This window comes from Cavia porcellus, unplaced genomic scaffold (assembly GCF_034190915.1).
Source record: "Cavia porcellus strain 051 isolate PalLab524CR breed Dunkin Hartley unplaced genomic scaffold, mCavPor4.1 scaffold_22, whole genome shotgun sequence".
Classification (NCBI taxonomy): domain Eukaryota; kingdom Metazoa; phylum Chordata; class Mammalia; order Rodentia; family Caviidae; genus Cavia; species Cavia porcellus.
Window position 1 is genome coordinate 11,246,369 of NW_026947505.1, and position 27,408 is coordinate 11,273,776.

Sequence of the window (27,408 nt, forward strand, 5' to 3'; positions counted from 1 at the left end):
AAGTACTGACTAGGGAGAGGCGAGTTATTTACTTCTTAGGTTCAATTTTCCTGTCTGTAAAATAGGAATAAATTTTAGTCCACATGGTTAATAATTAATATAATTAATATTATATTGAATATGTTAATATATGTTGAATATGGTCTTAAAGAATATGTGTAGAAAAATGAATACCTCGTTTTAGTGATACAATTTATAACAATTGAGAAAATTCTTTTGTGTAGAATTTTTCTACTTTTAAGCTTTGTAGCATATCGTTAGAATTTCTCAGATGATTGGTCATTATTGGAAATATTTTTATGAAATCATCATAATATTTCATGCCAATTTCTCCATTTCATGGATTTCTTCGTACCTTGATGGCTAATTTTGTGACTGAGTCATTTATCTGATTCCTGGTATTGTTTTTGAGGTTGCTTTCTAGAAAATGAAATTATTTCATTTAAACATGTTATTTTTAGGATCCTAATGCATTTGCCTTAGTAAACCATTTTTTTCCCCATTTTCTCTCTGTCTGTGGTCCAGGCTCTGGAATCTGTTTTGCGCCATCCGGCGGATAACCGGACCCAGATCCGGGAGCTTGGCCAGACTTTGATTGATGGAGGAATCCTTGACGAAATAATCAGTGAGAAGCTGGAGGCTTTCAACAGCCGCTATGAAGACCTGAGTCACCTGGTAAGAAGGAGGACATGCAGGAGAGTGACTGACATTTATGATCTGGAACGATGACAAGTTCCACACTGTGTGGAGCTGTCCTGTTATAGTGAAAGTTGGTCACATCTATACTTGGCTCATATGAGTTCAAGTGTTATTATTATTATTATCTATTTTTTGTAGGCGTCAAGATGGGACTCATGGTTATTTTTTACATTGAGCTACATCCCATCCAACGTTTTCTCATTTTTCATTTTTATTAAGTTGTCTAGGCTGGACTTCAACTTGGGCTCCTCTTAGGATGCTAGGACTCCAGGCATGCACTACCATGCCTGGGAGCTTGGTTGGAGCTTTGATGTTGGTTGAAGTTCTCAGCAGCATTAATAGGACACCAGCGTTTTGAAGTACTAAGCAGAACAGAATGAATCTATCATTTATAAGACAGGCAGAACTTGACGATTAAAAACATTTAGCAGCTGGGGTTATTTTTTTGTGAAACACTTAATTTTTGTTAATCATATGATAATTCTATGTAAGAGTAATAATTTGTTATCATACAAAATACTAAGGCCATCAGGATTATCTTTTTCAGTTGTAGAGATTGAACCCAGGGCCTTGCACATTCTAGGCAAGTGGTCTGTCACTGAGCTCTGTCCCAGCTGTTTTTATTTTATTTTGAGACAAAGGGTTGCTCAATTGCCTGGACTGACCTTATACTTGAGATCCTCCTACCTCAGCCTCCTTTGTAGTTGGGGTTACAGGTGTGTGTCACTGCACTTGCAAGGCCACCAGAATTTGGCATAAACTGTTAAGAAATACATCATTTCTTAATTTGTATCCATTACTGTTAAGCATGTTCATATGTGTAGAGAAAGAACACTTTTTTTCGCTAGGAAAGCTGGGAAGATACTAAATTCTTTCAAATAACTACTTTGTAATGTTGATGTTTAGACCATAAATTATACCACATTAAAAATTCAGTAAATAGTGACACATATTAAGCGCATTTATAAATTTTATTTTAGATTTTGGAAAAGAGATTAAAATGTTTATTTTATTGACATACACTTTATTATATTATATTTGTTGATATATTTTTATTATATTTACCTATTTTTATTGATAGACACTAGTGATTCCTTAAAATGCTCTAAATTTGTAATAACTTACAAATTGTATTCTGTTGAATGTGTTCTGTAAGAAATCATTCCTTTCTTGTATTTTGTGATTGCATACAGAAAGAAGTAGAAATTATTAATCACAAGGTACATAACATATTAGAGTAACATTTCCATGTCATAATGACATTGTTTATTTGTAAGAAAGGGGAAGGTTTTGAAGTAGTGCTTTTACAATCTTTTCTTAGTAGCCAGAAAATATATTCCACTATTTATATTTGTGCTGAACACCTCATGATTAAATTTCTCCCATGTATAGGCGGAGAGCAAGCAGATTTCTTTGGAGAAGCAACTGCAGGTCCTGCGGGAAACTGACCACATGCTTCAAGTGTTACAAGAGAGCTTGGGGGAGCTAGATAAGCAGCTCACCTCATACCTGACAGACAGGATAGATGCTTTCCAGGTGCCACAGGAGGCTCAGGTATTGACATGCATTTGAGTGCTTTTAGTTGGAAAGAAGCCAGGGAACCCTTCCTGTCAGTGCTCGTGAGAATGTTTGACTTTTCTCATGAAGCGAAGCAGCTCTTAGGTTTCAGAGTTCTCATGCTGTTTTTGAAAGTCTCTGGCAACTATCCAGCATTTTGTTAGCTACAAAGTTGGAATGATTTCTTCTTTATAAATAAAGTTGTGAACATTAGGAATGACCAATGCAAAGACTTTAGCATGTTCATAGCGACACTGTGTTCCAGGCTTGTGGTTCCACAGACTTTGAAGAATCAAGTAAGGAAACAAACGAAGGAGGTTAGGAAAGTTTTATTGGCAATAAAGAGATGGCAAAAAGGAGAAGAAGAATAGTTCCTGGATTTCCAGGAGGGTCCAAATGGCCCCTCAATTTAAAATTACTTACAGGAGAGTAGGGGACAGGAGTTGCTTTATTGTTTAGAGCTCCCCTGTCACGGGTGGTGCTGTGGATTTAAAATGACCATTTGGGACTCTGCCTCTCTAGTCCAGATCGTTCACACAGTGTTTACAGTAAATCTGGATCTCACATGGAACTGGTTATAACTTCCTTGAAATTCGTGATCTCAGTAGGCAGTGGGCTGGCTTCCATGCTGCCTAAGGAAATTCCTTCTTTGTCCAAAGTCCTAGTGCACTGTCTGCCCTTAATTTTTATCCGTGTGGCTGGTCACCCCACTTCTGTCTCAGGTCCTTGCACTAACTAGCTGCCTTCATCATAAGCTAATTAAATAAACTTTCTACAATTGTACACAGTAGAACATGTATTGTCCAGCATGGTGGCCCATAGTATTATTATAAGTTAAACGACACGTTTACTAATGCTTGGGAAATACAATATCATGCCTCACAGAACTATAAGTGACTTTTTGTATTGTTTCTTTGTATGCTTTTAAAAAAAGACCGCTTCCTCTCCCCTTTCAAACCCTTGGTAGAGAATCCAAGCAGAGATCTCAGCCCATGAGCTCACTCTGGAGGAGCTGAGAAGGACGCTGCGCTCTCAGCCTCCTGCCTCCCCGGAGGGCAGGACAGCCAGAGGAGGAAGCCAGGTGGATGTGCTTCAGGTAGGAGCAGGCCAGGGGTTTCATTTTCATTTTTAGTGTGCTAGGGAGAAAAAGAGGAGGAGGCGGAGCTGGTTACTGGGAGCTTCAGTATTCTTTGGGATGTAAATAGAGGGATGGGGGTGATGTATTGATGGCACGCTGACACAGGGTTGCCAGCGTGGAAGAATACTGACTGGGATTTTTTAACTGAGGAGAGACACAGTGAGCTAGAGTTAGAAGCTAGCGCTCTGTAGCTTGCTCTCCTGATCCTGTTGGGATGGTGAACCGGTATGTAGCATCACTTAGTTCCTTACTGGTTTCTTTGAAATTGACTTTCACTCTGAGCTTGTGATAAAGGACACTTGAATTCTGGGTTCTTGAACTGTATTTTCTGAACAGGTGAAAAAATTAATCAATGAAATTTTAGCTCCAGTCAGGTCAGCTTTGTCCAAGTTTATTTCCAGACTTATTATTTCTGAGATCAAGACATGCAGCGTTGTGTACTTCGTGACACTGGACTGTGTATTTACGCAGACAACTGGGTAACTTTACCTGGTTCCTTTAGGGATTCTTCTTTGGGTGTCATTGCTGAGTGTCTCCCCTGGTGGCTTCTTTCATAGTATTTTAACTGTTGCAACACAGTCTAGAGAGAGAGAATGTTATTCTGATGTGAGTTACTCATTTTCATTTTGGTCAACAGCGGAAACTTCGAGAGGTGTCCACAAAATTCCAGCTCTTTCAGAAACCTGCTAACTTTGAGCAGCGCATGCTTGACTGCAAGCGTGTGCTGGAAGGTGTGCAAACAGAACTCCACGTGCTGGAGGTAAAGGACGTGGACCCTGAGGTTGTGCAGAGCCACCTGGAGAAGTGCATGGTGAGGATGCTGGGGACCGTGGCATTGGCTGAGGATGTGCTGAACGCAGGGGCTGATGGGAGAAAACACACTAAAAAGAAAGAGTGTTGTCTTTCCAAAGAAATTCAGAAGAGATAAGAGAGAGTAAATTTAATGATTACAGTAGCATAGTTAAACAAAGAGACAGCTTAACCACAGCATGACATTAGGGAAGACTTCAGCAGTGTGGGGAACATCAGCTGAACTCTTGAGGATACATCTTTTTTTATACTTTTTTTTTTTTTTTTAAACCTAGGGCCTCGTGCGTGCTAGGCAAATGCTTTGCCACTGATCCTTCAAGGATGAACTGGAGATAGACAGACAAATCATGCTTAGAAGAGATGTCAGAAGTTTTACCATATTAAAAAGAATTCCTTCTACAGGAACTGCTAGTTTATAAACATTCAAATAAAGTTTAAATACAAGTTGAATCTTAAGATGAGAAAGAAGAAATGATATATAAGGGCTTATTACTACTTTAGTCTTGAACTTTATAATTCAATCAAGTAGGAATTTTAAAATAATGTGGCTTGGACAGTATGATCTTAGAATTAGTTTCTGCCTGAAATACCATGAAAAACTCTGGTATTTGTTGGGTAAAAGTCTGGGGATGATTCTTTGTGCTTTTCAAAACAGCGATTTCCACATATCTGTTTCTCAGGTGGGAGAAGAGTGCATGAACAGGGCACACTTTAACTTATATCTGCCTCTGTATAGGCAGTTCCTCAGCTCTTGGACTAGAGCAGCAACTAGAGCGAGCACTGTGTCTGCTCTCATGTCAGGTGTCCAGTGCCTGTTAGGGGACAGCGTCCTGTCAGATGGCTCAGGGTCGGATGATGGTGTGCAGCATCAAGAGAAGGTGCCCAGAGCTTTGGGATCTGGGCAGCTGGGGCGAGGACATCTCTGAACTTGACCCACAGAACTGTGGTTTTGTGTCGTCATAGCTGTCTTGATATATGGAATTTTATACATATTTACATTATGTAAATGATATTACACTCATTGTGGTAGGCTTGCTTCTTTAAAGAAATACAAATAAAATATATAAATAAATACATAAATAAATAATTCCAAATCCCAACAGTCAGAAATAGTTACCATTGACTTGTTTTCTAGTCATTGTACTTAGGACATTTTAAAATACAAAGTGTGTGCATGTTTGTGTGTGTGTGGGTATGTGTGTGTGTGTGAGCTTATGGGCTGGGTGGTTAGCCCAAGCCTTGTGTGTGCTGTTTACCATGAGCCTGAGGCCTAAAATGTCATTTTATACATGGTACACATCTATGGTTTAGTACTGATATTTTTCTTGTTTTGCGTGGAAAAATATTTATGCTGAGTACTTTAATAAACATTGAATACACATATCTGAGTTATTTTAAACAAGCATAACTTCTGTCAGTTTATTTTCTTGCCTGACTTGAAAAAGTTATTACAACTTTAGCTTCCTTTGACTCAACCTTAAACAACATTTGAGAAAGATTCCGCCCTTTGATCTTTGTTAGTTTTAAGCTGTCAACTGGTGCACGTTTTATTTTGAACTAATTGTAGTTGACAAGGTTTAGTACCATGTGAAATTTGTCTTTTTTTTTTTCTTGGTAAAGAAACTATATAAAACTCTGAGTGAAGTCAAACTTGAAGTGGAGACCGTAATCAAAACAGGACGGCACATTGTCCAGAAGCAGCAAACTGACAATCCCAAAGGCATGGACGAGCAGCTGACCTCCCTGAAGGTCCTCTACAATGAGCTGGGTGCACAGGTGGGTGTGGCAGAGCCACGATCAGTGAGTCTGTCTGTATCTCTGTCTGTCCCTCCTTTCTCTCTGTCTCTGTCTCTCTCATTTCTAGCTGTTTTATTGGTGCTGAGCCCTCTGCCTTGTATTTGCTAAGCACAGGCTTTGCCATGGAACTACACTGGTATTTTAAATTTCACTTCTTGGAAAATGCATACTTGAAATTTGTGGCATGAATTTTTGTTCCAGTCATGACTGCTACATTTCGTTAAGTGGATGCATTAAGATTGTAGTGATCAATATTCATGTAGAATTTTTTTTTTTTGGTCTTTTTCGTTTTTATGGGTACCAGGGATCAAACTCATGACTGCCTGCTTGCAAGGCAGGTGCTTATGCCGGTGAGCTAAATCCCCAGCCCCTTCATGTAGAAATGTATGTTAAATTTTTAAATCCAGATTAATAGTCACACCTTCAGTGTGACCAACATTTCGTAAGTCATTTTCAAGAAGCTCTACAAATAAGGTACTTTATGTAAACACAAATTCTGGATTCTTGGATTTTTACCTTATTGTATTGATATTGTATTGATCTCTAAATTATTGTATTGATATTGTATTGAGATATTGTATTATGTTGAAATCTCAGGACTCTATTATTATATTATTTGACCAGAAGTTCATGTCCATCCATCAGGACTTAAAAACTTCCCAAGCAGCACCCACAGTCTGGGCTTTTTGGTGAACCCTCGTGGGAGTGGCAGGGCCATTTATTGTGAGTGACTAGATCTGCCGGGCACCTTATCTTCTCTTAGAGAATGTTTGCTGTGAACCCTGCAGGGCAAAAGCACATGTGGAGGGGCACCCTTCCTGAAAACTGCTAGGTAAAGTTTTGGATCCTTCTTTCAAAGGAACTTGGAGGTTTTTGCATAATCCCAGAGAAGAATAGCTGAGATTTTATTATTAGTTGAAAATTAATAAGACAAACAGTCCATACTTTGTCTAGGCAGTTTTGATTTCTCCTGTGCAAGGTTTCTGTTGTCGTGTGAAACATTTTGGAGCCTGGTGCATCTGAAGCACAGACCTTAGAGCTTGTTTTTATCTTATAGAGCTGAGGTTTTTTGTTACATATTCACTGGCTGGGGTGTTATGGACAGGAGTGAATTTGCTGGTTTTTGCATTCCTTCTCTAGTTGTGACTCTGGTTTTCACATTAATTAATTTTCCCACTAAATATAATTGTGACTTTAGTGGTTGTCAGGAGTTGTGCAGGTGTGAGGGATCCTGAAGTAAGCTATCCTGTTATCTGGTGGAATTTAGGAGAGGCGGAGGGGAAATCATTAGTCACACAGCCGCATGAAGTGATTTCCGATTGTCCATCTGAAGTGCTCTGAAGGAACAGGTGTGATACTGTCAGAGTGCGGCTAACATAGGACTTGGCCCAGCCTTGGGCACGGTGTCAGGAAGATGGGATGAGAGGTTCCCTATGAGGGTCATACAATTTGTGTTTAACTCTCCGGGTTAAGAGCAATAGGTAGCTATTACGGGGTTTTTATGTAGTAGGAAGGTGGTCTGCCCTGCCGTGGGTTTTTAAACTGTCATCCACTGCAGTGTGGAGACTGAATTGGAGAGAAGCAAAGGTGGATATGTGAGACCAGTGAGGACGTCCTGGTCCCCAGTGATACACAATGGTGGCTTGAACTAGAATAGACAGCAGAGATGGAGTGGGCTATGCCAGACACACGCAGGAAGTGGGACCAGTGGTAAACACCTTGTGATGGACTAGCCATGGGGTAGAGGAGAGGGGGACTAAGGTCTGACTCCTGGGCTTTAGACTTGATTACATGCATGTGTAGGGTGCTGGAATGAAAGGTGGTGTCATGCGGCAACCATAGGAACAGGGTGGATATGTTGCCATTTTTACGCACCTTAGAGGAAATTAATTGGAAATGTCAGCCATTCACATGGTTGTTCAGGGTGAGGGAATCTATGTGGCCTGGAGGATTATTTTATGAGTCATGGATGTAGAAGTGGTGACTAAAATTTTCAGGAAAGGTGAGATTGTTTAGGGAAAGGATATAGTGAAAAGAGAGGACAGCTCTGACCATGTCTCAGCAATTACATCATTTAGCAAGAAATTTGAGACAGATGAGCTTATAAAAGAAACTAAAGTAAGTAGCAAGAAATGATTGGCCTACCCAGACAGTGTTAGGTCTGGTAAGGCAGGGGGAGGTGGTATTTTGAGAATGAGTGTAAGCATCTGCCTGAGTATTATCAACAGTTAAAAAATGATGGCCACATACAAGTGCCCTTAAATCTGTTACCATTGGGCTTATTATTGAATTTAGCAAAAAACAATTTCTGTGGCACGAAGAGGGTACAAACTAGAGTGGCATGGTTCCAGGTATATTTGAGAGAGAAGGAAATGGAGCCAGCTCTATAAGTAAACGATTTTGAGGATTTGTATGGGAAATATCTTCAGGGGTGGTGGGATCAAACAAGGGACTTATTTTTAATTTTTTTATGTGTATTAGAGAAGAGTGCAGTTTAATAAGTGATGGAGATAATGCTCTTGAGAAGGAATGGTTGGCTAAGAGGAAGAAAGGATAAATGGTTGGGTTAAAAATTTACAGTTTCTTATGGCCTAATTAGATATGCAGTCCATCCTAAAAAGTATTGATTAGACTGAAAAGGTGTAATTTTTATCAGATGAACTCTAAATTATTTTCCTCCTGGTTACACATATCTTTGGCAGTATTAAATTTTGTAATGTTTGTGTAGTTGTCTGGACATGTCAAAGTCAGATAAGTGTCATCTGAATACATCATACCTTTTAATACAGTACAAGTGTTTGTCTCTTACATTTAATGTGCAGAAGTGTGGTTAATTTAGAGTCTTGAATTTTAATTAAACTACGTGGCAAAAATATTTCACCCTTAGGAAGACATTTGCTAATAATTAATCCTTGAGATGAGAAAGAATAAAATTAAACCTAGGAGGCCAGAAAAGCCAAGTGCAGTCCCATGTTACTTATTTAAAAACTCTGATCTGTATGTCACTCTACCTCATGCAAGGAAGTCCCATTTCCTGTGCCGAGCTGGCTGGTCACACTTCTACTTGGACGTTGCTGCCGTGTGTGCACACATCAGAATAAGAAATCACTTCGTTTTAGGTACCGAGTTACGGAATCCCTTAAGGAGGCACCTTGTCAACTTTATGTTGTGAACGGCAGCTGTTAGTTTGAGAAGATCGTTGTGTAATGCGAAGGGTTGGAATTGCCTCATCCAGTGCTGAGTTCCCAAGTTGCATCCATTTGCCTATAAATGCCCCAAGTTTATGTTTCTTTATGGCAGAGCAGTACTTCATTGTGTACAGATACTGTATTTTCTCTGTCCCTTCTGCTGATGGACACATACGCCATTTCGGAGGCTGAGGTGTTTAAATTTTGCTTTTGTTGACATCAGTATCCATGTACCTATGGATACTTGTAAGCTGTGCTCGTCCTGTCTTGACCTTAACCTCTTTGAGTTTCATTTTCCTTGGGTCTGAAGCACAAAGAACAGCAGGGCCTATTACAGGAGATGCTGTGGATTTTATTGTGTAACACATGTATGAGGTGTGATTTTAAAAAAGGCAGTGGATGTTTAAATTGCAAATTGAAATTACTACGGCAGAAGATGCATTGCCATTAACATTCTTCAGCACACCCCAGATGTTCAATTCCTTTTGCCCTTGACCAGCAGTCAGAACAAAACAAGAATAAGGTTATGTTGCAGAGTCAGGTACTGTGTTTTAAATTGTGTGTTAATTGTAAAACCCAGACTTGTGAACAGGTGCGGTTTCCCCCTCAGATTGCTGTAATAGAGTTCCTTTTCCTAAACGGAGTCCTTCCTTGAGAAGATTCTAGGCCACCTTCTGTCCAGTGATAATTAGCAACTCTTTAACTTGAAAAGCACAGTTAGTCCTTCGTGTACGTATTTTCTCATGTAGTTCTCATCACAACTCTGTGAAGGCCGTGCCTCTCCCGGGGATGGGACACCAGTGGTGGGGCTGGGCTTGCTACTCGGGTTGCTTAGCATGGTGGCTCCCTGTAGACTAGCAGGACTGGAGGGGTTTCTGAGGTGCCGCCGATGTGGACTATGCTTGTCTCAAGGTGAAGTAAGCATCAGGTTGCACGTTTAGTTGGCACTCTGATTCCCTTGCATGTTGTTCACATCCCGTTGCCTGCAGGTGACAGAAGGGAAGCAGGACCTGGAGAGAGCGTCTCAGCTGGCCCGGAAGGTGAAGAAGGAGGCTGCCTCTCTCTCCGAGTGGCTCTCTGCTACTGAGGCTGAGTTGGTGCAGAAGTCCGCGTCTGAAGGTGTGCTCGGTGACTTGGACACAGAAATCTCCTGGGCGAAGGTGAGTGGCAGTTCAGGTGGCCTCTGACATCGTGGCTGTGACGTTTGCAATCTGGATAGATACCGTTTCCCTCCATTTCATATTAGACAGAGCTTTTTCTTTGTTCTGTTATTTTATCCATTTCTCTGTCCTGGAACAATTTAAAAGCAGCTATTTTAATAAGATATTTTTATTTGGATTCTAAAGCATTAGACTCGCAGGGAACATCAAGGTCTTTGGAAGCGTGATTGCTTATTGGGGTACTTGAAAACATTTTTTAATCAGCCACTTTCAAAATCTGTGGCAGTTTTTTTTATTCAGTCTTTATGAAGCATTGTGCTGATTTTAATTCTTCTTTAATAATTTTTGTAGTGGTAACTAATGTTTCTTTCACAAACCTAGGGACAGAATTTTTGAAAATCAATGCAGAGTTCTTTTTAGCTGTATAGTGAGTTGAAATTGCAGAGATTAGAGGATTGATTTGGGAATTCTTTCTTCTGAGACAGACAAAGCCCACAAAGGAGTTCTTTCCCCAGTGCATGCTGTTTTTAGTTCCTACCCTAAGAAAGAAGCAGGTATGCCACGAAGGGTGCCGAAAATAACTGATGGGTACAGAAACTGGTGGCTATGCAAAGACTCACCTGTTACTGCGGTGTCCTGCAGGGTGCCTGCTGTGGAGAGCAGCTCTGGGAGGAGCAGGCTGTTTTCCTTGGTGATGCTGGAGAGAGCCAGGATATTAGGCCCTGGAAGGGATAGACTCAGCTTAGGAAACTAACTCATGAAAGGTGTGAGTATACTGTCAGCTCGATGAGTGACGAGGTGGAGCGAGGGCCAAAGAAGGGAGTGAACAAGATCACAGGTCATCTGTGTGCTGTGCAGGATTGCGAAACTAAAGAACCCAACTATTTGCCTTAAATTCAGATTTTTCAGGAAGCATTACCTTCTTTGGACAGTATACTTTAAAGTTGTTTTCTTGTTCATATCATGATTTGTATTGTGTAGTGTGTTCTCCGTCTTTGCACTGGAGATACAATCCACGTTGTTTATTTGTATATGTTTGGTGTCTGTAATGACGACATTAATTGTGGGAGATGGTACGTGCATGTAGTACATCCTAGGTTTTAGATTCCCTTTGTTCTGCTCTTTCTCTACTTCCCTCCATCTCTGGTTTCCCTCCCAGTTTGTGGAAGATTTATCTCCTTATTTCATGTTCTGTCTTTTATTTTGCTTTTTAAATTATTTATAGTTTGGGCTTTTCATATAAGAGAAACCATGCGATATTTATGCTTGTGTGTAGGATTTATTTCATTAAACATTATGGTCTCGAGATACATCCATTTTTCTACAAAAGACTCACATGTATCATCATTTTTTGCAAGCATCACACTCCATTATATAAACACAAAACATCTTGTGTGTCTGTTCATCTGTTGATGGACAGGTAGGCTGCTTCCAAGATTTAACTATTATGAATTGTGCTGTTATAAACATGTATATGCATGTATCACTCTTACGATATCCTCAATTCTTTTTTTAAAACTTATTTTAAAGAGCATATAGCAAAACAAAATACAATGAAATAAAACCAAATCATGAGAATGATCTTGAATTTCAAAAGCAAGACAGCAGGAAATCAACAATAATTACTATATTATTTATTGTTATCCTCTAAATAGTAGCTCAGATATAAGTACCAGATAAGCAGAAAGAGTTTATCAAACAATACAAGCTCTAAGTTGTTGTTTCTTTACTTCAGTTACCATCATCTCAGAAATCTCAGTTGTGTGCCTTTTAATTTCTTCTATGTCTGTGTTTCCCCAACTTGCTCTGGGTGAGATTAGGCAAAATTAACCAGCGAAAGCACTAAGCTGTTTCTTTCCTATAGTTGCTATCATCTCAGAAATTTCAGGTATGTGAATTTCAATTTCTTTCATGTCTATGTCTCCTGGGTTTGTTTGGGGTGGGCTGGAGGTTTGTGACTGCACCTTGCTCCTTCATCTTGACACTTTCCTGTGTTCCTGGAATCAGCTGGCCACCGAGTCCCAGATATTACCTACACTGTGTGCCCACCCTGCAGTGCAGGGGATTTGGCCAGGCCTGGGTTCCTCTGATCCGAGGCTCCTGAGGTGGGCAGAGAGGCCCTGAGGCATGGCCGCCTCTCCTCTGGACCCCAGTGGCAGGCCTAGGTTTCTTATTTTCGCTGAATTCCTTCATTGTTTCTCTCCATAGGCTTCAAGTCTCACTTCATATCCTTCCTGGGCCCAGGGGACCCACTATCCTTCCCCTTCTCTTCCTCTTGTTACATTCCAGCGTCTGGACACCAAATCTCGGAGAGGCTCTTTCTCTGTTGCTTACCACCCCACCATCTTCCTGGAAGTCTCCGTGTCTTCAGTTCTTTCAGGAAAATATTTAGCAAATGAATAGCTGGGTTTAATGGAATTTCAATTTTTAGTTTTTTGAGGAAACTCCATAATGATTTCCTTAGTGGCTTCTGAGTTTATCTTCTCACCAACAATGTAAAAAGGTTCCTTTTCCCCACAGCCTGCCAGCATTTGTTGTTATTTGATTTCTTGATGATGCCCATTCTTTCTGGGATGAAATCTCAGTGTTTTAATTTGCATTCCTCTTTGGCCAGTGATGTTGAACTTTAAAAAATGTTTTTAAAATTTTTATTTATTTTAACCCATTTGTATTTCTTCTTCGGAGAAATCTATTCATTTCAGTTGACCTTTTTTTGATTGGGTCCTTTATTTTGGGGGAGTGGTGTCTAAGTTTTTTTAGTTCTTTATATATTTTAAGAATTGGTCCTCTGCCTGATGAATGACTGGTGAGTTTTTCTCATTCTGTAAATTTTCTTTAGTCTGTTGGTGGTTTCTTTTGCTGTGCAGAGCTAAATTTAATATTGTTCCATTTGCTGATTCTTGATATTTATTGTGCAATTTGTGTTCTGCTTGGAAGTCTTTACATATGCCTACATCTTCAAGAATTTTTCTTATTAATATCTTCTAGCAGATATTTTTGGCAGTTATTTGATCCATTTTGATCTTATTTTATTTTACATGATCAGGGAAATGGGTCTGGATTCAGTCTTCTCAATGTGTGTAAGCCATTTTCCCAGCATCATTTGTTGAAGAATCTATCTTTCTTCATACATAGTGAATGATACTATTTTCCTAATTATTTTTTTGGTGGGCTCATTATTGTTGTACAAGGACAGTATTGATTTTTGTATGTTGATATTGCATCCTGCTATATTATTGAAATTAATTACTAGTTGTAAGTATCTTTTGGTGAAATCTTTATTGTCTATGTAAAGGATCATGTCATCTGTGAATAATAATAATTTGGACAGTGTCTCCTGGCTTCCCTTCAGCCATTGCAGACCCCTTGATCTCCTGATAGGAACTTGCATGGGACAATACAGTAAGCTCTAGGCCTTTGACGGGATCCTTCAGATTTCTAGCACACAGTCAGTCCTTTTGCATTTTCCACACCCAACTCTGGGCAGGCCTTGTAAGCCACATATATTTGTAAATCCATATATATTTGTGTATCCTGCATCTTGTAAATTCATATATATTTGTGTATCCTGCATTAAATCTGTTTCTTTACTAAACAATTACTGGTGCAGCCTAGTTAGTTATGATGTATGATGTTTTTCATGATTTGCTGCATTCTCTTTGGCGGGATCTTGTTGAGGATTGTTGAATCTATGTTTATCAAAAGGATTGGTCTGTAGTTTTCTTTTCAGCTGGGTCTTTGTCTGATTTTGGAATCAAGGTTATACTAGCATCCTAGAATGAGTTTGAAAGCACACCTTCCCTCCCAATAATATTACAGACTTTGAGGACTGTTGGTGTTAGGTCTTCCCTGAAATTCTTGTAGCATTCCCTGTAGGGTCCTGGGCATTTCATAGATGGAAGGTTTTTATCACTGTCTCAGTTTTTATTACTGCCTATTACTGTGCTATTTCAAAGTTTTTTTTATACCTTTTTGATTCAGTTTTGGTAACTGATATGTGTCTAAGAATTGATCCATTTCTTCTAGACTCTACATTTTTATTGCTATGTGAATGAGTTTCCTTTTTTATTAATTACTTATATTTAATATGTAAGTGGTATTAAATATTGTATATTTAATATTTGATCATCTGTGTCTGTACTCAAGTTCATTTTTGAAAGTTGATGCTTACCATTTTTTTAAGGCTAAATAAAAAGTTTTTCTCTCAAGGAATTTCATATTCTTAAGTTTCCACCTAATTTTATTATAGATTTGAAATAATGAAGATGGAATATATAAATCACATAACACATTCTGTTCACTGGAGTGAAGTAAACATCATTGTGAAATATAATCACTCATCTTTTTAAACATTCTGACTTCAGATTTAAGAAATATGCATATTTCACAGCACTTGAGTGCTTTTGTACTTAAAGATTATGTGAAATTATTTTTAATGTAAAGCCTAAATGACATTTTTATGTTTGAACTTAAGTAATGCTTTTATTTCATACGTTAAGTATCATTTTGAGCATATTTTCTTTATTATGAAATCTATTATAATGTGTATGCTATTGAAATTTTATTACCTGTAGATAATTATTTCTCCTAGTTCAAACAGCCTCTTCTAGTCATTTGGTAAATAACTCTGGAGGAGTGTGGCTGATGATTACCCCTCCCTTCCCTCCTTCTCCCCTTCCCTCCCACTATGTCTCCGGGCCTCTCCTGGTCTTTTCCTTCTCCTCCCCCTTCTTTTCTCCTTGCCGGAGGAAGAATACATGAAAGAAATGTTGCAGTACACTGATAAGTATTCTAATACTTGACATGGTCAAATGCCTGTTTAAATAAATCTCTTGTGAATTTCAGTTTGTCTGCTTTCCAAAATATGACTGAATGATGTTCACATGACAACTTGAACTGTCTGAAACAGTACTTGGTTTAAATATTATTTTAAGAAAGTGTAACAATTTAAAAATGGCACAGAGACATTAGTAGCAGTATATGCGCATATCACTATTTGACTGAATTTTGTGACTTCCATCACTGTGATTGTACACTTGACTTAGTCAACTTAAAATTGTATCAGTCTAACTGTCCCGCACCATCCTGTTGCCTTTGCCTGTTGCCACAGTTTTAAGACCAAAGTTTAGACTTGTTAGTTCTCCTATGATTTACTTGATATAAAATATTTTTTGTAATGTTTGTATGCCAGACTGTATATTAAGCAACCTAGATTCAGGATAGTCTCCTTCCAGGTAATTATTCTACATCCAGTATTTCCTCTCCTAATCTAGAAGATAACTTTATTTTGAAAAATCTTTTTATTGATGTAATTTTTATTTTATTTTTTTTTTGTGAGACAGGGCCTCGTGTGGAGTTCAGTGTAGCCGGACTCACTATGTAGCCCTGGCTGGCCTGGAACTCACTCACAGGGATCCTCCTGCCTCAACCCAAGCACAGGGCTTATAGGCCTGTGTCACTATGCCTGGCTAGAAGATAAATTTAATGTGGATATTTTACAGTTATGATTTCTGAAATCCTTTTGTTTTGCCAATGTGCAGTTACTGAGAATGAAATTGATTCTGTGTTTGTAAGGCTATGATGTTTGTAAAAATATGGGATTTATACTTAAATAATTACATATTTTGAATATCTTACACTTCTCGATATTATTTAATTAACATTAAAGTTTGCATCATAAACTGAAGAACTCTTAGCATACTCATAAGTTGAGGAGGAACTGAAGCCCTTTGGAATATTATATATTATGTAGGAAGTCATGGACTAAAGTGGTTGTGTACAAGAAAAGTTTTTAAGAAATAAGGTGACATGCATACACATTTTATAATTCTCAAAAGCTCAAGTGGGTCATGATGTTATTTTCTAGAATGTTCTGAAGGATCTAGAAAAGAGAAAAGCTGACTTAAATGCCATCACAGAGAACAGTGCTGCTCTCCAGAACTTGATCGTGGGCAGCGAGCCTGTATTGGAAGAGAGGCTGTGCCTCCTCAACGCGGGGTGGAGTCGAGTTCGTACCTGGACGGAGGATTGGTGCAATACTTTGATGGTATGTTGCAAGAGAAATTTCGTTGTGAAATCACTTCTCTCCTTTAATTATTATTATGTGCTTACAGTTTTGATAAGATTTCCCAATCCTGTTCTTCTGTATGTCCCAGTAATAGTCTGCTTGTGAGTTAATTTCACTAAAAATCCATTTTACTTTCCCATAATAACTTGTGTTTACCTCTTTGAAAAGGTAGTAATTGCAAGGAGTTCTCAATGTCTCTCTTAGAGAATGCAATATTCGTGATACAGATAGAGAGTATAGTTTTTATTTTATAAATGTCATAGAATTGAATTTTCATATTACTATAGGCTATTTATATACATGTGTCATTATTATAATATTCTAATATTAGTGCAATAATAGGTAAGAGCATAAGTTCTAGCATTTGACTAAAAATTTTGATGCTAACTGAGTGACTTGGTCAAGTTACTAAAATACTTTCTAAGCCTCATTTTTCTCATTGGTAAAATGGCCACTTTTTTTTTTTAATGTCATGCAATTTTTTTTAACCTGGTGGTTTTTGAATTTAATTAAAATAGTCTCATATAACCATATGCAAAACAACCAATTTTAAATGTTATTGTAATGATGATGATTATTGAAGGTTTTAATTATGGTAGTCTTTTGTTTATGCCATTATATTGTTATTTCATGGAAATTTGGCCATTTAATTTTCATAGTGGTTTTCTGTGTCTTTTGTACTAAAAAATGAATAGATGGTGTCTTAGTTACTTTTCTCTTGTTGCTGGGACAAAATACCTGACACCCAAAATTAAGGAAGGCCTTTGCCCTCAGTTTGTGGAGGTTTCAGATTCTAATCAGTTGGCCCCAAGGCAGGGTAGCATGGCACCGGGGCAACAGTTCAAGGGGCAGAAGACAGCAAAAGCAACAAGAGCAAAAGTAGGGGGAGCCAACTTCACTTCCTCCCTTACACTGTAAGCAGGCTATCCACCCTCTAGGGCAGATGTAACCCTTACACTATCTCTCTGCCCTCCTCTTCCACAGGATGAGGATTTTCACAAAATGAGGAACATGGCTCTGCTGAGTTGTTTTGTTAAACTTCCAAACTTCTCACGTTGACACAATGTATCAGTCATTACATATGGTAACCCCATTCTTCCTCAGAGAGGGAAATGGTGGTTCATAATGTAGTTTTTAATTCTGACATCTCTGATAGGATTCTTATAAAATTCATAGACTTACTAGGTTATAAGTAGATACAGAGGAAATTATCACTGTTTGAGCATTTATTGAAATCAGTACAGACATGTGAGTCTGTGACGATCAGAGCTTACATCTTGATCTCAAAGGTTTATGTGTGTTCATTTTTGTTCTTATTACCTTTATTTCAAATTCTCCCATCACTTACTTCTGTACTTTTTAGTCTGTCCTTTCCAGAGTCCCCTTCAGGTATTATATTTTTACTTCTATTACAGTGTTTGATTTCTTTACCTCATAGCAGTAAAGAATTCTGGCGCTTACCACTTCTCGCTTCTAGTCTCTAGATTACGGTCTCAGTTTTTTCATATCACTTGTTAATTAATATTTTCTTTCTCCATCATCTTCCTATATTCCAGGTTAATGATGTTTCCTTTTATCAATTCTATATTTTTTTTGTTTCCTTCATGTTACAAAGTATCATTCCTGCCAGTTGCCAGTTTCACCATATGTCACCCCAGGCCCCTCCTTTGTGGTCAAATCCTAACTCCTTTGTCTCTACAGAACTTTTTAAGTTTTACCTGCTCAAGTATTCGTTCAGTGCCCTCCAGTCCTTGCTCTCATTTGCATTTTGCATCCTGCTCCAGGAGCGTTCCTGGGGTCTGTACCCCGTGCAGTGCCGAGGGGTAGTAACACCGACAAGAAATCAGGCCCTGTCCTTCAAGTGGATAATGTCTCTTGCACAGGCAGAATCTTATCTGATTCATATTTTCATCATTTATTAATATTATGTTCTTATGCATAATAAATGAGTTTTTAAAAATATAATTGAAGGGGACAAATGAGATCAGTTGTAACACAGGAATGTGAAATGAGAAACAAACTTAAAATTGGAAAGGAAACTTGTGTCTTTTATTCTCCTTCCACTTTTTATGACATTGAGGTCTAAATCAAATAAACTTAAAATGGGCTTAGGCACAGCTGTCCGTTTACTGGACGCAGATTTATTCCCTACAGAAGAGCTTTGCAAGAAGGTGAAAACCCTTCTTTAAATTCAGCGTACGAGTTTCTCTTTGAAGGTCTTTCTTAAATCTCTTCTAAGATTATCATCTTAAATATTTCATAAGATTGTGTCCGTGTTTTATTAATTCCTCTGTAGAACCATCAGAACCAGTTGGAAATGTTTGATGGAAATGTTGCTCACATAAGTACCTGGCTTTATCAAGCTGAAGCTCTGTTGGATGAGATTGAAAAGAAACCAGCGAGTAAACGGGAAGAAATCGTGAAGGTAGCAAACTGAGGAATCAGGAACACCTGGGGAAGTGGGGTGTTTTCCTGTGTCTGTCTTCTCTTGCTCTTGACTGAGTCACATTTATATTGTCGGGAGAAATCAAGATCCGCCAGTGAGTTTTATATGAACATCTTTCAGTCTTTGGTTATGCTGAAATCTCTCACTTAGAAGAGATGTCCAAGCATCCCAGACATTTTATTTGCTTCCTTTAGTTGTGTGTAAGCATCACAAAACTGTATTTGATTTTGGTATTTCCTGCAGCATAATTTTGTGTATTTCTTTTTTCACATTTAGCGTCTACTATCTGAGCTGGATGACGCCAGCCTTCAGGTTGAAAATGCCCGCGAACAGGCTGTTATCTTGATGAATACACGTGGAAGCTCGAACAGAGAGCTTGTAGAACCTAAATTAGCTGAACTGGATAGAAACTTTGAAAAAGTATCTCAGCACATCAAAAGTGCCAAAGTGAGTAGTTATATTTTTATGAAAAACTATTTTTCCTAGGCATGTGTCTGGTGATCGATGGTAAGACCGTGCATATACAAAATTTTAAAAATTAAAATTATTTTAATCTCTCTTGTTTAAATGGAGTATTTGGCCTTACATATTTTAACTGTGAATGTAGAGATAAAGCAAAGGCTTACAGTTGAAACAACCCATTTGAGGAAAGGGTTCAAAGGCTCAAGTGAAGCTTAGAATTGGCTGTGAAGTGACACTTAAATCCCAAGCTAGGAATGAATTAATATTAATATAATATAATATTAGATGTAATTATCTATTAATAATATTAATAGACACATAACTTTACGGTTGTATGTTAATATATGCATTCACACTGCACACTTTTTTTTGAGCTTAATGTTTACAAATGCCAAAGTTGTAAGTAAATTCACAGTTTAGACTTTAGGGATAGATGACCTTCCTGATTCTATGAACTGAAAAAGAAGATAATAGATAAGAACTTTCCATTTCTAAAAAAAGGTATTTATTTATGCTGTCTTGTTATAATCCCCTCCTCCTGCCCTCCTTCTCTTTCCTTGTTTTATGAAGAGAGGAGAGGAAATATTTTACCTAGTGTCCCTGGCTGGGGAGGGTATTCAGTGTATGTTATATATAAAAGAAGAAAACATTTTGATAGTTTAGTGAGGGCTGAAAACCATAGCTGACTCTGTGCTTCTAGATCTTTGAAACCAGGTGTTCACTATGAGGAATCAGAGAATTCTGAGTTTTTATGGATCTTACTTGTGCCTATAGGGTGACTTTTTTTTTGGCTATTCAGTTAATTCCTTGAGAGTCAGATATTGAAATTATCAAAGAAGTGTCCTCTTTTTTATGTGGGGAGTAAATGTTACCTGATTTTGCTTTAGTGAGAAGTATATAGTATGGTAGACCAAGTGATCTCTCATCGCCTTACCTTATTTACAACTTACAGAAACTAAGCAGAAACTCTGCTTTAGCTTTTGCCTTCCTTAACCTGCTCCATATCTTCTTATTTCCTGCCCAAGTTCATTTTATTGTATTTTCATAGGTATATGAGTAATTTTTCATAGTATAAGAATTAATGCACAAGACATAAAGGTGAGGTGAGAGGAAGTATAAATAAAGTTATCCTCATCCTCATAAATAACTGTTGTAACTTTTGCCATATATGGCTATTTTTATTCATGTGTATGTGATAATTAATTATCAAGTATTTGTAATTTTGTATGTAATTTTTGACATGCCTTTTAATGGAAGTAGAGTATTCTGTTAGGTGATCAGTTATCATTTCCTAAGTTGATTTTTCTCTTTTATTGATCTTCTGTGAATACTATGTTTGTTAAAGTCATCTTATGCATATGTATTTGTGCACCTTTTACCATATTCTTCAGGTCAGTTCTCAGAGTTCCTTGCAATTTTTGCAAAAATTTGTACAAAGATTGTTGAATAGATGGTTCACATAGCCCAATAGAAAATCTGTGTCAATTCCTACTTTAATAATTGGGATGCAAGAGTGCTGGTTTCTCATATTTAGTCAACACTAGGGATTTTTTTCCTACATTTAGTTTTATTTAAATTGGCCATGTCAGTAAACAGACATGGCGGACATTGTCTGAAAATAATGTGTTGCGAACTGCATGTTTTTTTGAAGTTCAGGTATCAAAATCCAATGAGAGTTTTTCTGGGGATGCTGAACAGGGAAGCGGCAGGCTGGGGCCTCCTTGTTCTCAGATCTCTGTTTAGAGTTAGGAAATGGAAAATTCGGGGGAGCCCAGATCCATGAAATCATCACTATGAAATGAGGGAAATAGTTAATTCAAGTAAGTGCTCATTCCTCGCTCGGCACCTGTTCTCCAATGAGTTCCAAAGAGTCCAGTTGAAAATACATTTTCAGAGCCCTCTTTTCCTTCAACAGTTGCTAATTGGCCAGGAACCCACTTCACACCCATGTGTGGTCACCACTGAAGCATTCAGAGCTTCTGTGCCTTTCTCCGACTTGGATAAACTAGAAAAGGACATCGAAAGTATGTTAAAAGTTGTGGAAAAACACCTGGAACACAGCGATGGCAGCGAAGAGGTCTGTGCAAGGAGGTTTTCAAAAACTACAGTGTTCTCAGTTTTATTTTCATTTAATTATATTTTTATGTCAATACTGTTTACTCATAACCTTTCAAGACATCCAAAGGTGATGTTCTGAGTGTCAATAATAGATTTTTAAGTGATTCATGTGATTCTTAAATACACAAATACACAACCCATGTTTTCTGTCCAAAAGTAACTGTTCGCTAACTTAGGCTTACTTAGCTTTGCAATATTTTAACTTCAAATATAAAGTATTGAAGAGAACCATGAACTGTTTCATCATTCAGATTAGCATCTCTTGACTTATCCCTGCACTTCATAGGTTACTTCTCCTACTTGGCAGCCTATAATGCTGACTCTATACAGATCTTTTGATTAATACTTTTCTTTTCAACATCCAGATGGATGAGGAGAGAGCCCAGATTGAAGAAGTTCTACAAAGAGGAGAACAAATGTTACATCAGCCTATGGAAGATAGTAAGAAAGAAACGATCCGTTTGCAGCTGTTACTTTTGCACACAAGATACCACAAAATTAAGGTAGATTGATGGGGAAGCTCTGCTGCATTTAAATGAATTATTCAGCTTTGGCATTTAGATATTTGCTGTTATATTTGTCAACAGTTGAAACAAAACCAGCTAACATATTATCTCCTGCTTTCTAATGTGTTTTACTAGAGTTTTTATTTTTGGATATGATAGAACCCATTTCTGATCTTACATGAAATTTCAAAAAAATCTGTCCCTTTCAGATGTGACTTCCTGCAGTTCTACTTTTTTATATATGGAGGCTGTTACACTGTGATTTATATTCCAGAGCAGGATTCATTCCAAGCTTCCTTTACAATAGCAGTCTTCTGAGCTGTATCCCCTCACTATCTGTAATGCTGGGGATTGAACCCAGGGCCTTGACCTACTGAGCAAGTTCTCTAGCACTGAGCTCCATCCCAGCCCTTTCTATTTTATTCTGAAACAAAGTCTCACAAAGTTTCCCAGGCTGGCCTCCAACTTGCAATCCTCCTGCCTCAGCTTCCCAGGTAGCTGGGATGATAGGTGTGTGCTACCAAGCCTGGCGTCCTAGCTATATTTTCGGTGTTGGTGACACTCCCCAGGAATCTGACCTTTTGTAGTGTCTTCGAGGATCAGTTTTAGTTGATCATTTTGGAGTTTGAGAGTGCAGTGTTTTTACTGCCTATTGGTGCCTCCAACCTCATGGGGGGCACCTTTCTGGGGTGTTTCAAACTGGACCTGCCATCTCTCTCCTTGCAATCTCTGTCTCCTGATTTATTTCCCATCTTCATTAAATATTTAAAAAATTATCCAGTATCCATAGCAGAAACTCTAGCTACACTTCTGACCTGTTGCTGTACTTCCTGTACCTTATTCCTTGTACCATGTCTTGCAGGAATTAAAACCTCGAGGCTAGGTAAAGCAAGATACAGGTCTGAGATTGAAGTTAGATTACTATTTTGCCAATGGCTTTTGTATTAGTTATTGTTTTCTCAATGCTGAGACAAAATACCAAACATGCAAAACTAAGAGAGGAAAGGTTTGTTTACCTCACAGCTTGTAGAAGTTTCCCGCTTAGTCAGCTGGCTCCAAGGCAGAGTGGTAACCATTGAGGAGCAACCGTTCATGGTGGCAGAAGACAGCAAAAGCAACAAGAGTGACGGGGCCAGGGCAAGCCTCCTTTCCTCCATTCCTCCTTTTTAGTGTATGCAGGCCACCTGCCCTGGAGTGAGTGTAGCACTCATATCACTAATCCCAGCAACAGGAAATGAACCAATCACAAACTAGATTCACCTTCCTCGCCCCAACTGCATGAGGCTTTGGGGGGATATCCAGATACAAACTATAACAGCGTGTTACACCAACGTGGAAAAGAGACTTAATGCCTCTTAATTCATGGTACTTCCCATAATTCAGATTTACAGTGTTCTTCTATTAGATTTTGGCAGTTCTTTCCAAATGATTTTCTTATGTCCAGTTTTTAACTATGTCACTTCCTCCATATGTGCCTATGAATTTTTTCATCAGTGTTATAGCTGACTATGTCATTCCTTTTCCTGAGAAACTTTCCAGAAAAAGATTGCAAAATACAGGAGCTTTGAGTACACGGTTTATCATTATCATATCATACCAAGGTTTAAGTCTCACCCTTGGCTACCGATTCTTCAGGCCATTGTCTCTCACAACACAGCAAAACTACACTGGGTTGCTTCACATTTTCCTAAACACACATATGCTTTAGCATCTCTAGGATCTTGCTAATTTCATTTCTGTTCCCTACAGTTGATTTTGTCTTGTTTACCTGAAAAATATATTAATTTTAAGAATTTTTTCCATTCTTTTACTTCTAACATTTGTTGGAACATATTATACTTAATGCTTTTTAAACTATTTCTAAAAGTATCTATCATCTTTAATAGTTCTTTAAGAATTCAGGCTATGTCTTATTTACCTGTAAGTCTCAAAACAGAAGTCATTACTTACTCAAAATAGAATAATTTTAAAGCATTAACTACACATATAAATTTGTTTTTCAAAAGTACTAATGTTTAGTATTAGAAGTACATTAGATGATTTCAGTAGCAATATTCATTGCAATTAATGTATTTTAGTCTATTTCTTGAGAACAAATACATTATTTTCAAAATCTGTAGTTTTCAAAACTAATATTGTTCTTAACTGTGAGTCTTAGAATCATTGGAGTAGCTTAAGAAATAGTAATGCTCAAATCTACCCCTCAAACCAATTAAATCAAGTTGGACCTAGATGTGGTCATTTAAAGAAAAAAAACTACAAACTTCCTAAATGATTCTAATGGTGTTTTATTGCTATGACAAAACACCTGACCCCTGCCAGTTAAAGGAGGAAACGTTTGTTTTGGTTGACAGTTTGTAGAGGTTCAGTCTGTGGTTGATTGGCTCCACAGACGGACAGCATGGCAGAGGGCCCTGGCAGAACAGAAACAGTCCATGGCAGGGAGGCAGCAGACAGCAGCCTTTCATCTACTTTTCCTTTTATTCCATCCAGGGTGGGATGTGAGTGGCACACACCCATCTCCCACACCCAGAGCCATGCAAAGCCAATCAGTAGACTAGTCCAGTTACCCCCCCCCCCCTTAATCCACTTCACACACCCTAGATCCAGCCTGCTCTGAAAAGCTCCACCTATGCGTCATGAGGCTTAGGTGGGACATCTAGATATAACCCATAACAGGCAGGCAATTAGAATTAGGAACCACCAGTTTACAGGACTCATTTTCTTATTTGAAATACTTGTTAAATGCCCCTGTCCTACTTCTGTATTAGGTTATTGCTATTCTTAAATATGTATGTGTTCACTATAAAAAATCAATTAACCTCTTGGCATATTTGCAGTATTTTCTTATTGACTTTTACATTCTAATTATTTTACCTTTAACATGCAATTTAAAGTTCTTGTTAGGCCACATCATACTAAGGTTTCCTTTGTAAGTTTCTTATTGTGTGCTGGGGATTGGTCCCAGGGCCTCGTGCATGCTGGGCCTGACCTAGCCCTCAACGGTATCCCCAGTCCTTCTTTCATACTTTCTTACAAATCTGTTTTGGACCTAAAGTGTCCTACCCTCAGAGAGTTGGTGAATAGTTAATTCTGTTCAGTTCCAGTTTTTCCCTATAGTTTAATAGAGTGAAGCCCAGAAAGCTTTGTAAGATGCTCGTTTAAATTTCTTTATCTATTTGGACTTTAGTTTGCTGAAGAGGATGAGCCTTATCTATCCTCTTTTCAGGATATCAACACTATCACTTTTCAGCACCACCCTGCCGTCTATATGTATTTCTGTGTTTCAATAAAATTCATAAAAAATAAAAGCACCCAGAAGTAAAGTCTAGGTCAGATTTTGAGGACCGTTTTTTCCTTCTAGGCTATTTTGATTAATCACTCTTTGGGGAAAAATCTATTTTGGGATTATAGAAATCACAGTTTGAACCACCTTGCTGCTTCTACAAGAGTGTGAAGGTTCCCTGGCTGTCTTTATTGTCTGAATGGAAAGAGAGACAGTTTTGATGAATGTGACTTTTCTTTTCAATTAGACACTGTGTATTTATGATGCCTGCTGACCTCCCTGGTTCACTGTGAAGCCTTGGCCTGCTTGGCTTGGCAGAAGGACAGACCCTGTGATGTGACGGGGGACCCGCACTGGTGCCCTGGATAGTCACAGTTGCTGAGCTATAAAAGTGGCACTCAGCAGAACCTCGTAGAGCAAATTGGAAGCAAAAGTCTGGCCCACAGTAACGTCTAGTGATGCAAAAGTGGAAAACACTACAGCGTTCAAGTGTCTAGAGACATAATCAAACAGTGGACTGTTCAGAGCCATCCCTGGACTTGGAGAAGAGGAAGGGTCAGCCAGATCTGGGGAATGGAAGAGAAGCCACCTAGGCGGTCGGGACTCAGTTGGTTTTACTGCTTTGGGATGGTGGTTCAGCCCACACAGACTTTCCATGGGTTATTTTCTTTTTCTTTATAGTTAAGTGGAAGAACAGTCAAGTCTAATTTTGTGCTCTTCCAAAAAAGAGATCTATTTTTAAAAATGAAGACTTGAAAAGTTAAAAGAAAACTTTCTTTTATTTGAAAAGAAATTAGCATTTAGCATCTTTTTATTCAAAACTGGTACTTGGGTGGTTATATTATTTATTTCAGTAGTCTTTTATGTTTGCTTAAAAATAGAATTTTCTGTTTTAGACATACGCATTTATGTCTAGAAGCGCTTTCTGGCTAAAATTGGAATGTGTGACTTTAAGATAAATTATTATTAGCAGTAAGTATAATTAATTTGTTGATAAAATCAGGATACCTGTGGGCTTGCTTCAAAGTTGGCTATCCAGAAATATGAAAAAGAAAATAAAATGTTTGGAAAAAATTCTGGAGACATAGCTCAGGGGTTGAGTACTTGTTCAGTTTAATCTCCAGAATTACAAAAAAAAACACCTTTCTTTTATTAACTTATTTATATTACTTAATACCAGGCTGAAGATAAAAATTATAATAAAAATTGTTCAGGGTTTCTGAATTGGAGCAGATTTAAAATATACAAAATTATAATTAAAATCTTAACTTTGATTAATGGTCTTTAATGCTTTGGTCTAAGTAGCCTTTTTTCCCCCCATTTTGTTGTTAACTCATTTTGAAGATGTTTTAAAGTATATGTATTACTTAAAAAAACTTTTTTTTTTTTTTTTTTTTTTTGGTAGGCAATCCCTATTCAACAAAGGAAAACAAGTCAACTCACTTCTGGAGTTAGATCATCATCTCTCCCAGCGGATTATCTGGTTGAAATTAACAAAATATTACTTACCATGGATGGTGTTGAATTATCCCTTAATGTTCCTGAGCTAAATACCACTGTCTATGAGGATTTCTCTTTTCAGGAAGACTCTCTGAAGGTACATCTCCCGGCATTGTTTTGGAATAGCTATAGTTAACATAGAAATGAAACAAGACATTTATCTTACATTCTTAGATGGTGTGCATTCTTTAAAATTTGTACTAAGGAATTAATAATATATTTGAATAATAAAACTTTCCCAGTACTCACTGAAGAAATGTAACAAGCAATTTTAATTTATAAAAGTTGGTACGGATTTTTATGTATGCATGGATATTAATGGTTTGCAATACCAAACTTCATTATACTCAAACATACACAGAAGCTATCTTCCTATTTTATAATCTTGATTTTCATTTGCAGAAAATGCAACATATATCAGGCCATCTGTGTTGATTTAAGACTTTGGTTGTTGAAGGATGGAATGACATCTTTGATTAAAAGTATTTAATTTTTTCAAGCCTCTTTATATACTTTGATTGCATTTATATAAATGGAATCATTGATGGATTCTCTAGGTTTGATAACTCATTTTTGTCATTTAAAGTAGCATTATTAGATATTTGAAAATATAAGTAATTCTACTTCACGCACTTCCTGGCCTTGATAGAATGTCATCAGAGTTTTTCATAGGT

General features: G+C 37.9%; 1 protein-coding gene across 7 annotated transcripts in view; it reads left to right on the top strand.

The window, feature by feature from the left end:
* The window catches only part of Utrn (utrophin), a 502,327-nt gene that overhangs the window by 189,450 nt on the left and 285,469 nt on the right, over positions 1-27,408 (top strand). For all 7 annotated transcript variants that reach the window (XM_023563244.2, XM_063233434.1, XM_063233436.1 and 4 more), the window contains 12 exons: positions 526-675; positions 2,092-2,253; positions 3,224-3,352; positions 4,032-4,205; positions 5,825-5,980; positions 10,179-10,349; positions 16,216-16,395; positions 18,713-18,841; positions 19,139-19,309; positions 21,240-21,401; positions 21,808-21,945; positions 26,640-26,831. In XM_023563244.2, the coding sequence (XP_023419012.2) occupies positions 526-675; positions 2,092-2,253; positions 3,224-3,352; positions 4,032-4,205; positions 5,825-5,980; positions 10,179-10,349; positions 16,216-16,395; positions 18,713-18,841; positions 19,139-19,309; positions 21,240-21,401; positions 21,808-21,945; positions 26,640-26,831 (1,914 nt within the window). The remainder of the gene's footprint in view (positions 1-525; positions 676-2,091; positions 2,254-3,223; positions 3,353-4,031; positions 4,206-5,824; positions 5,981-10,178; positions 10,350-16,215; positions 16,396-18,712; positions 18,842-19,138; positions 19,310-21,239; positions 21,402-21,807; positions 21,946-26,639; positions 26,832-27,408) is intronic.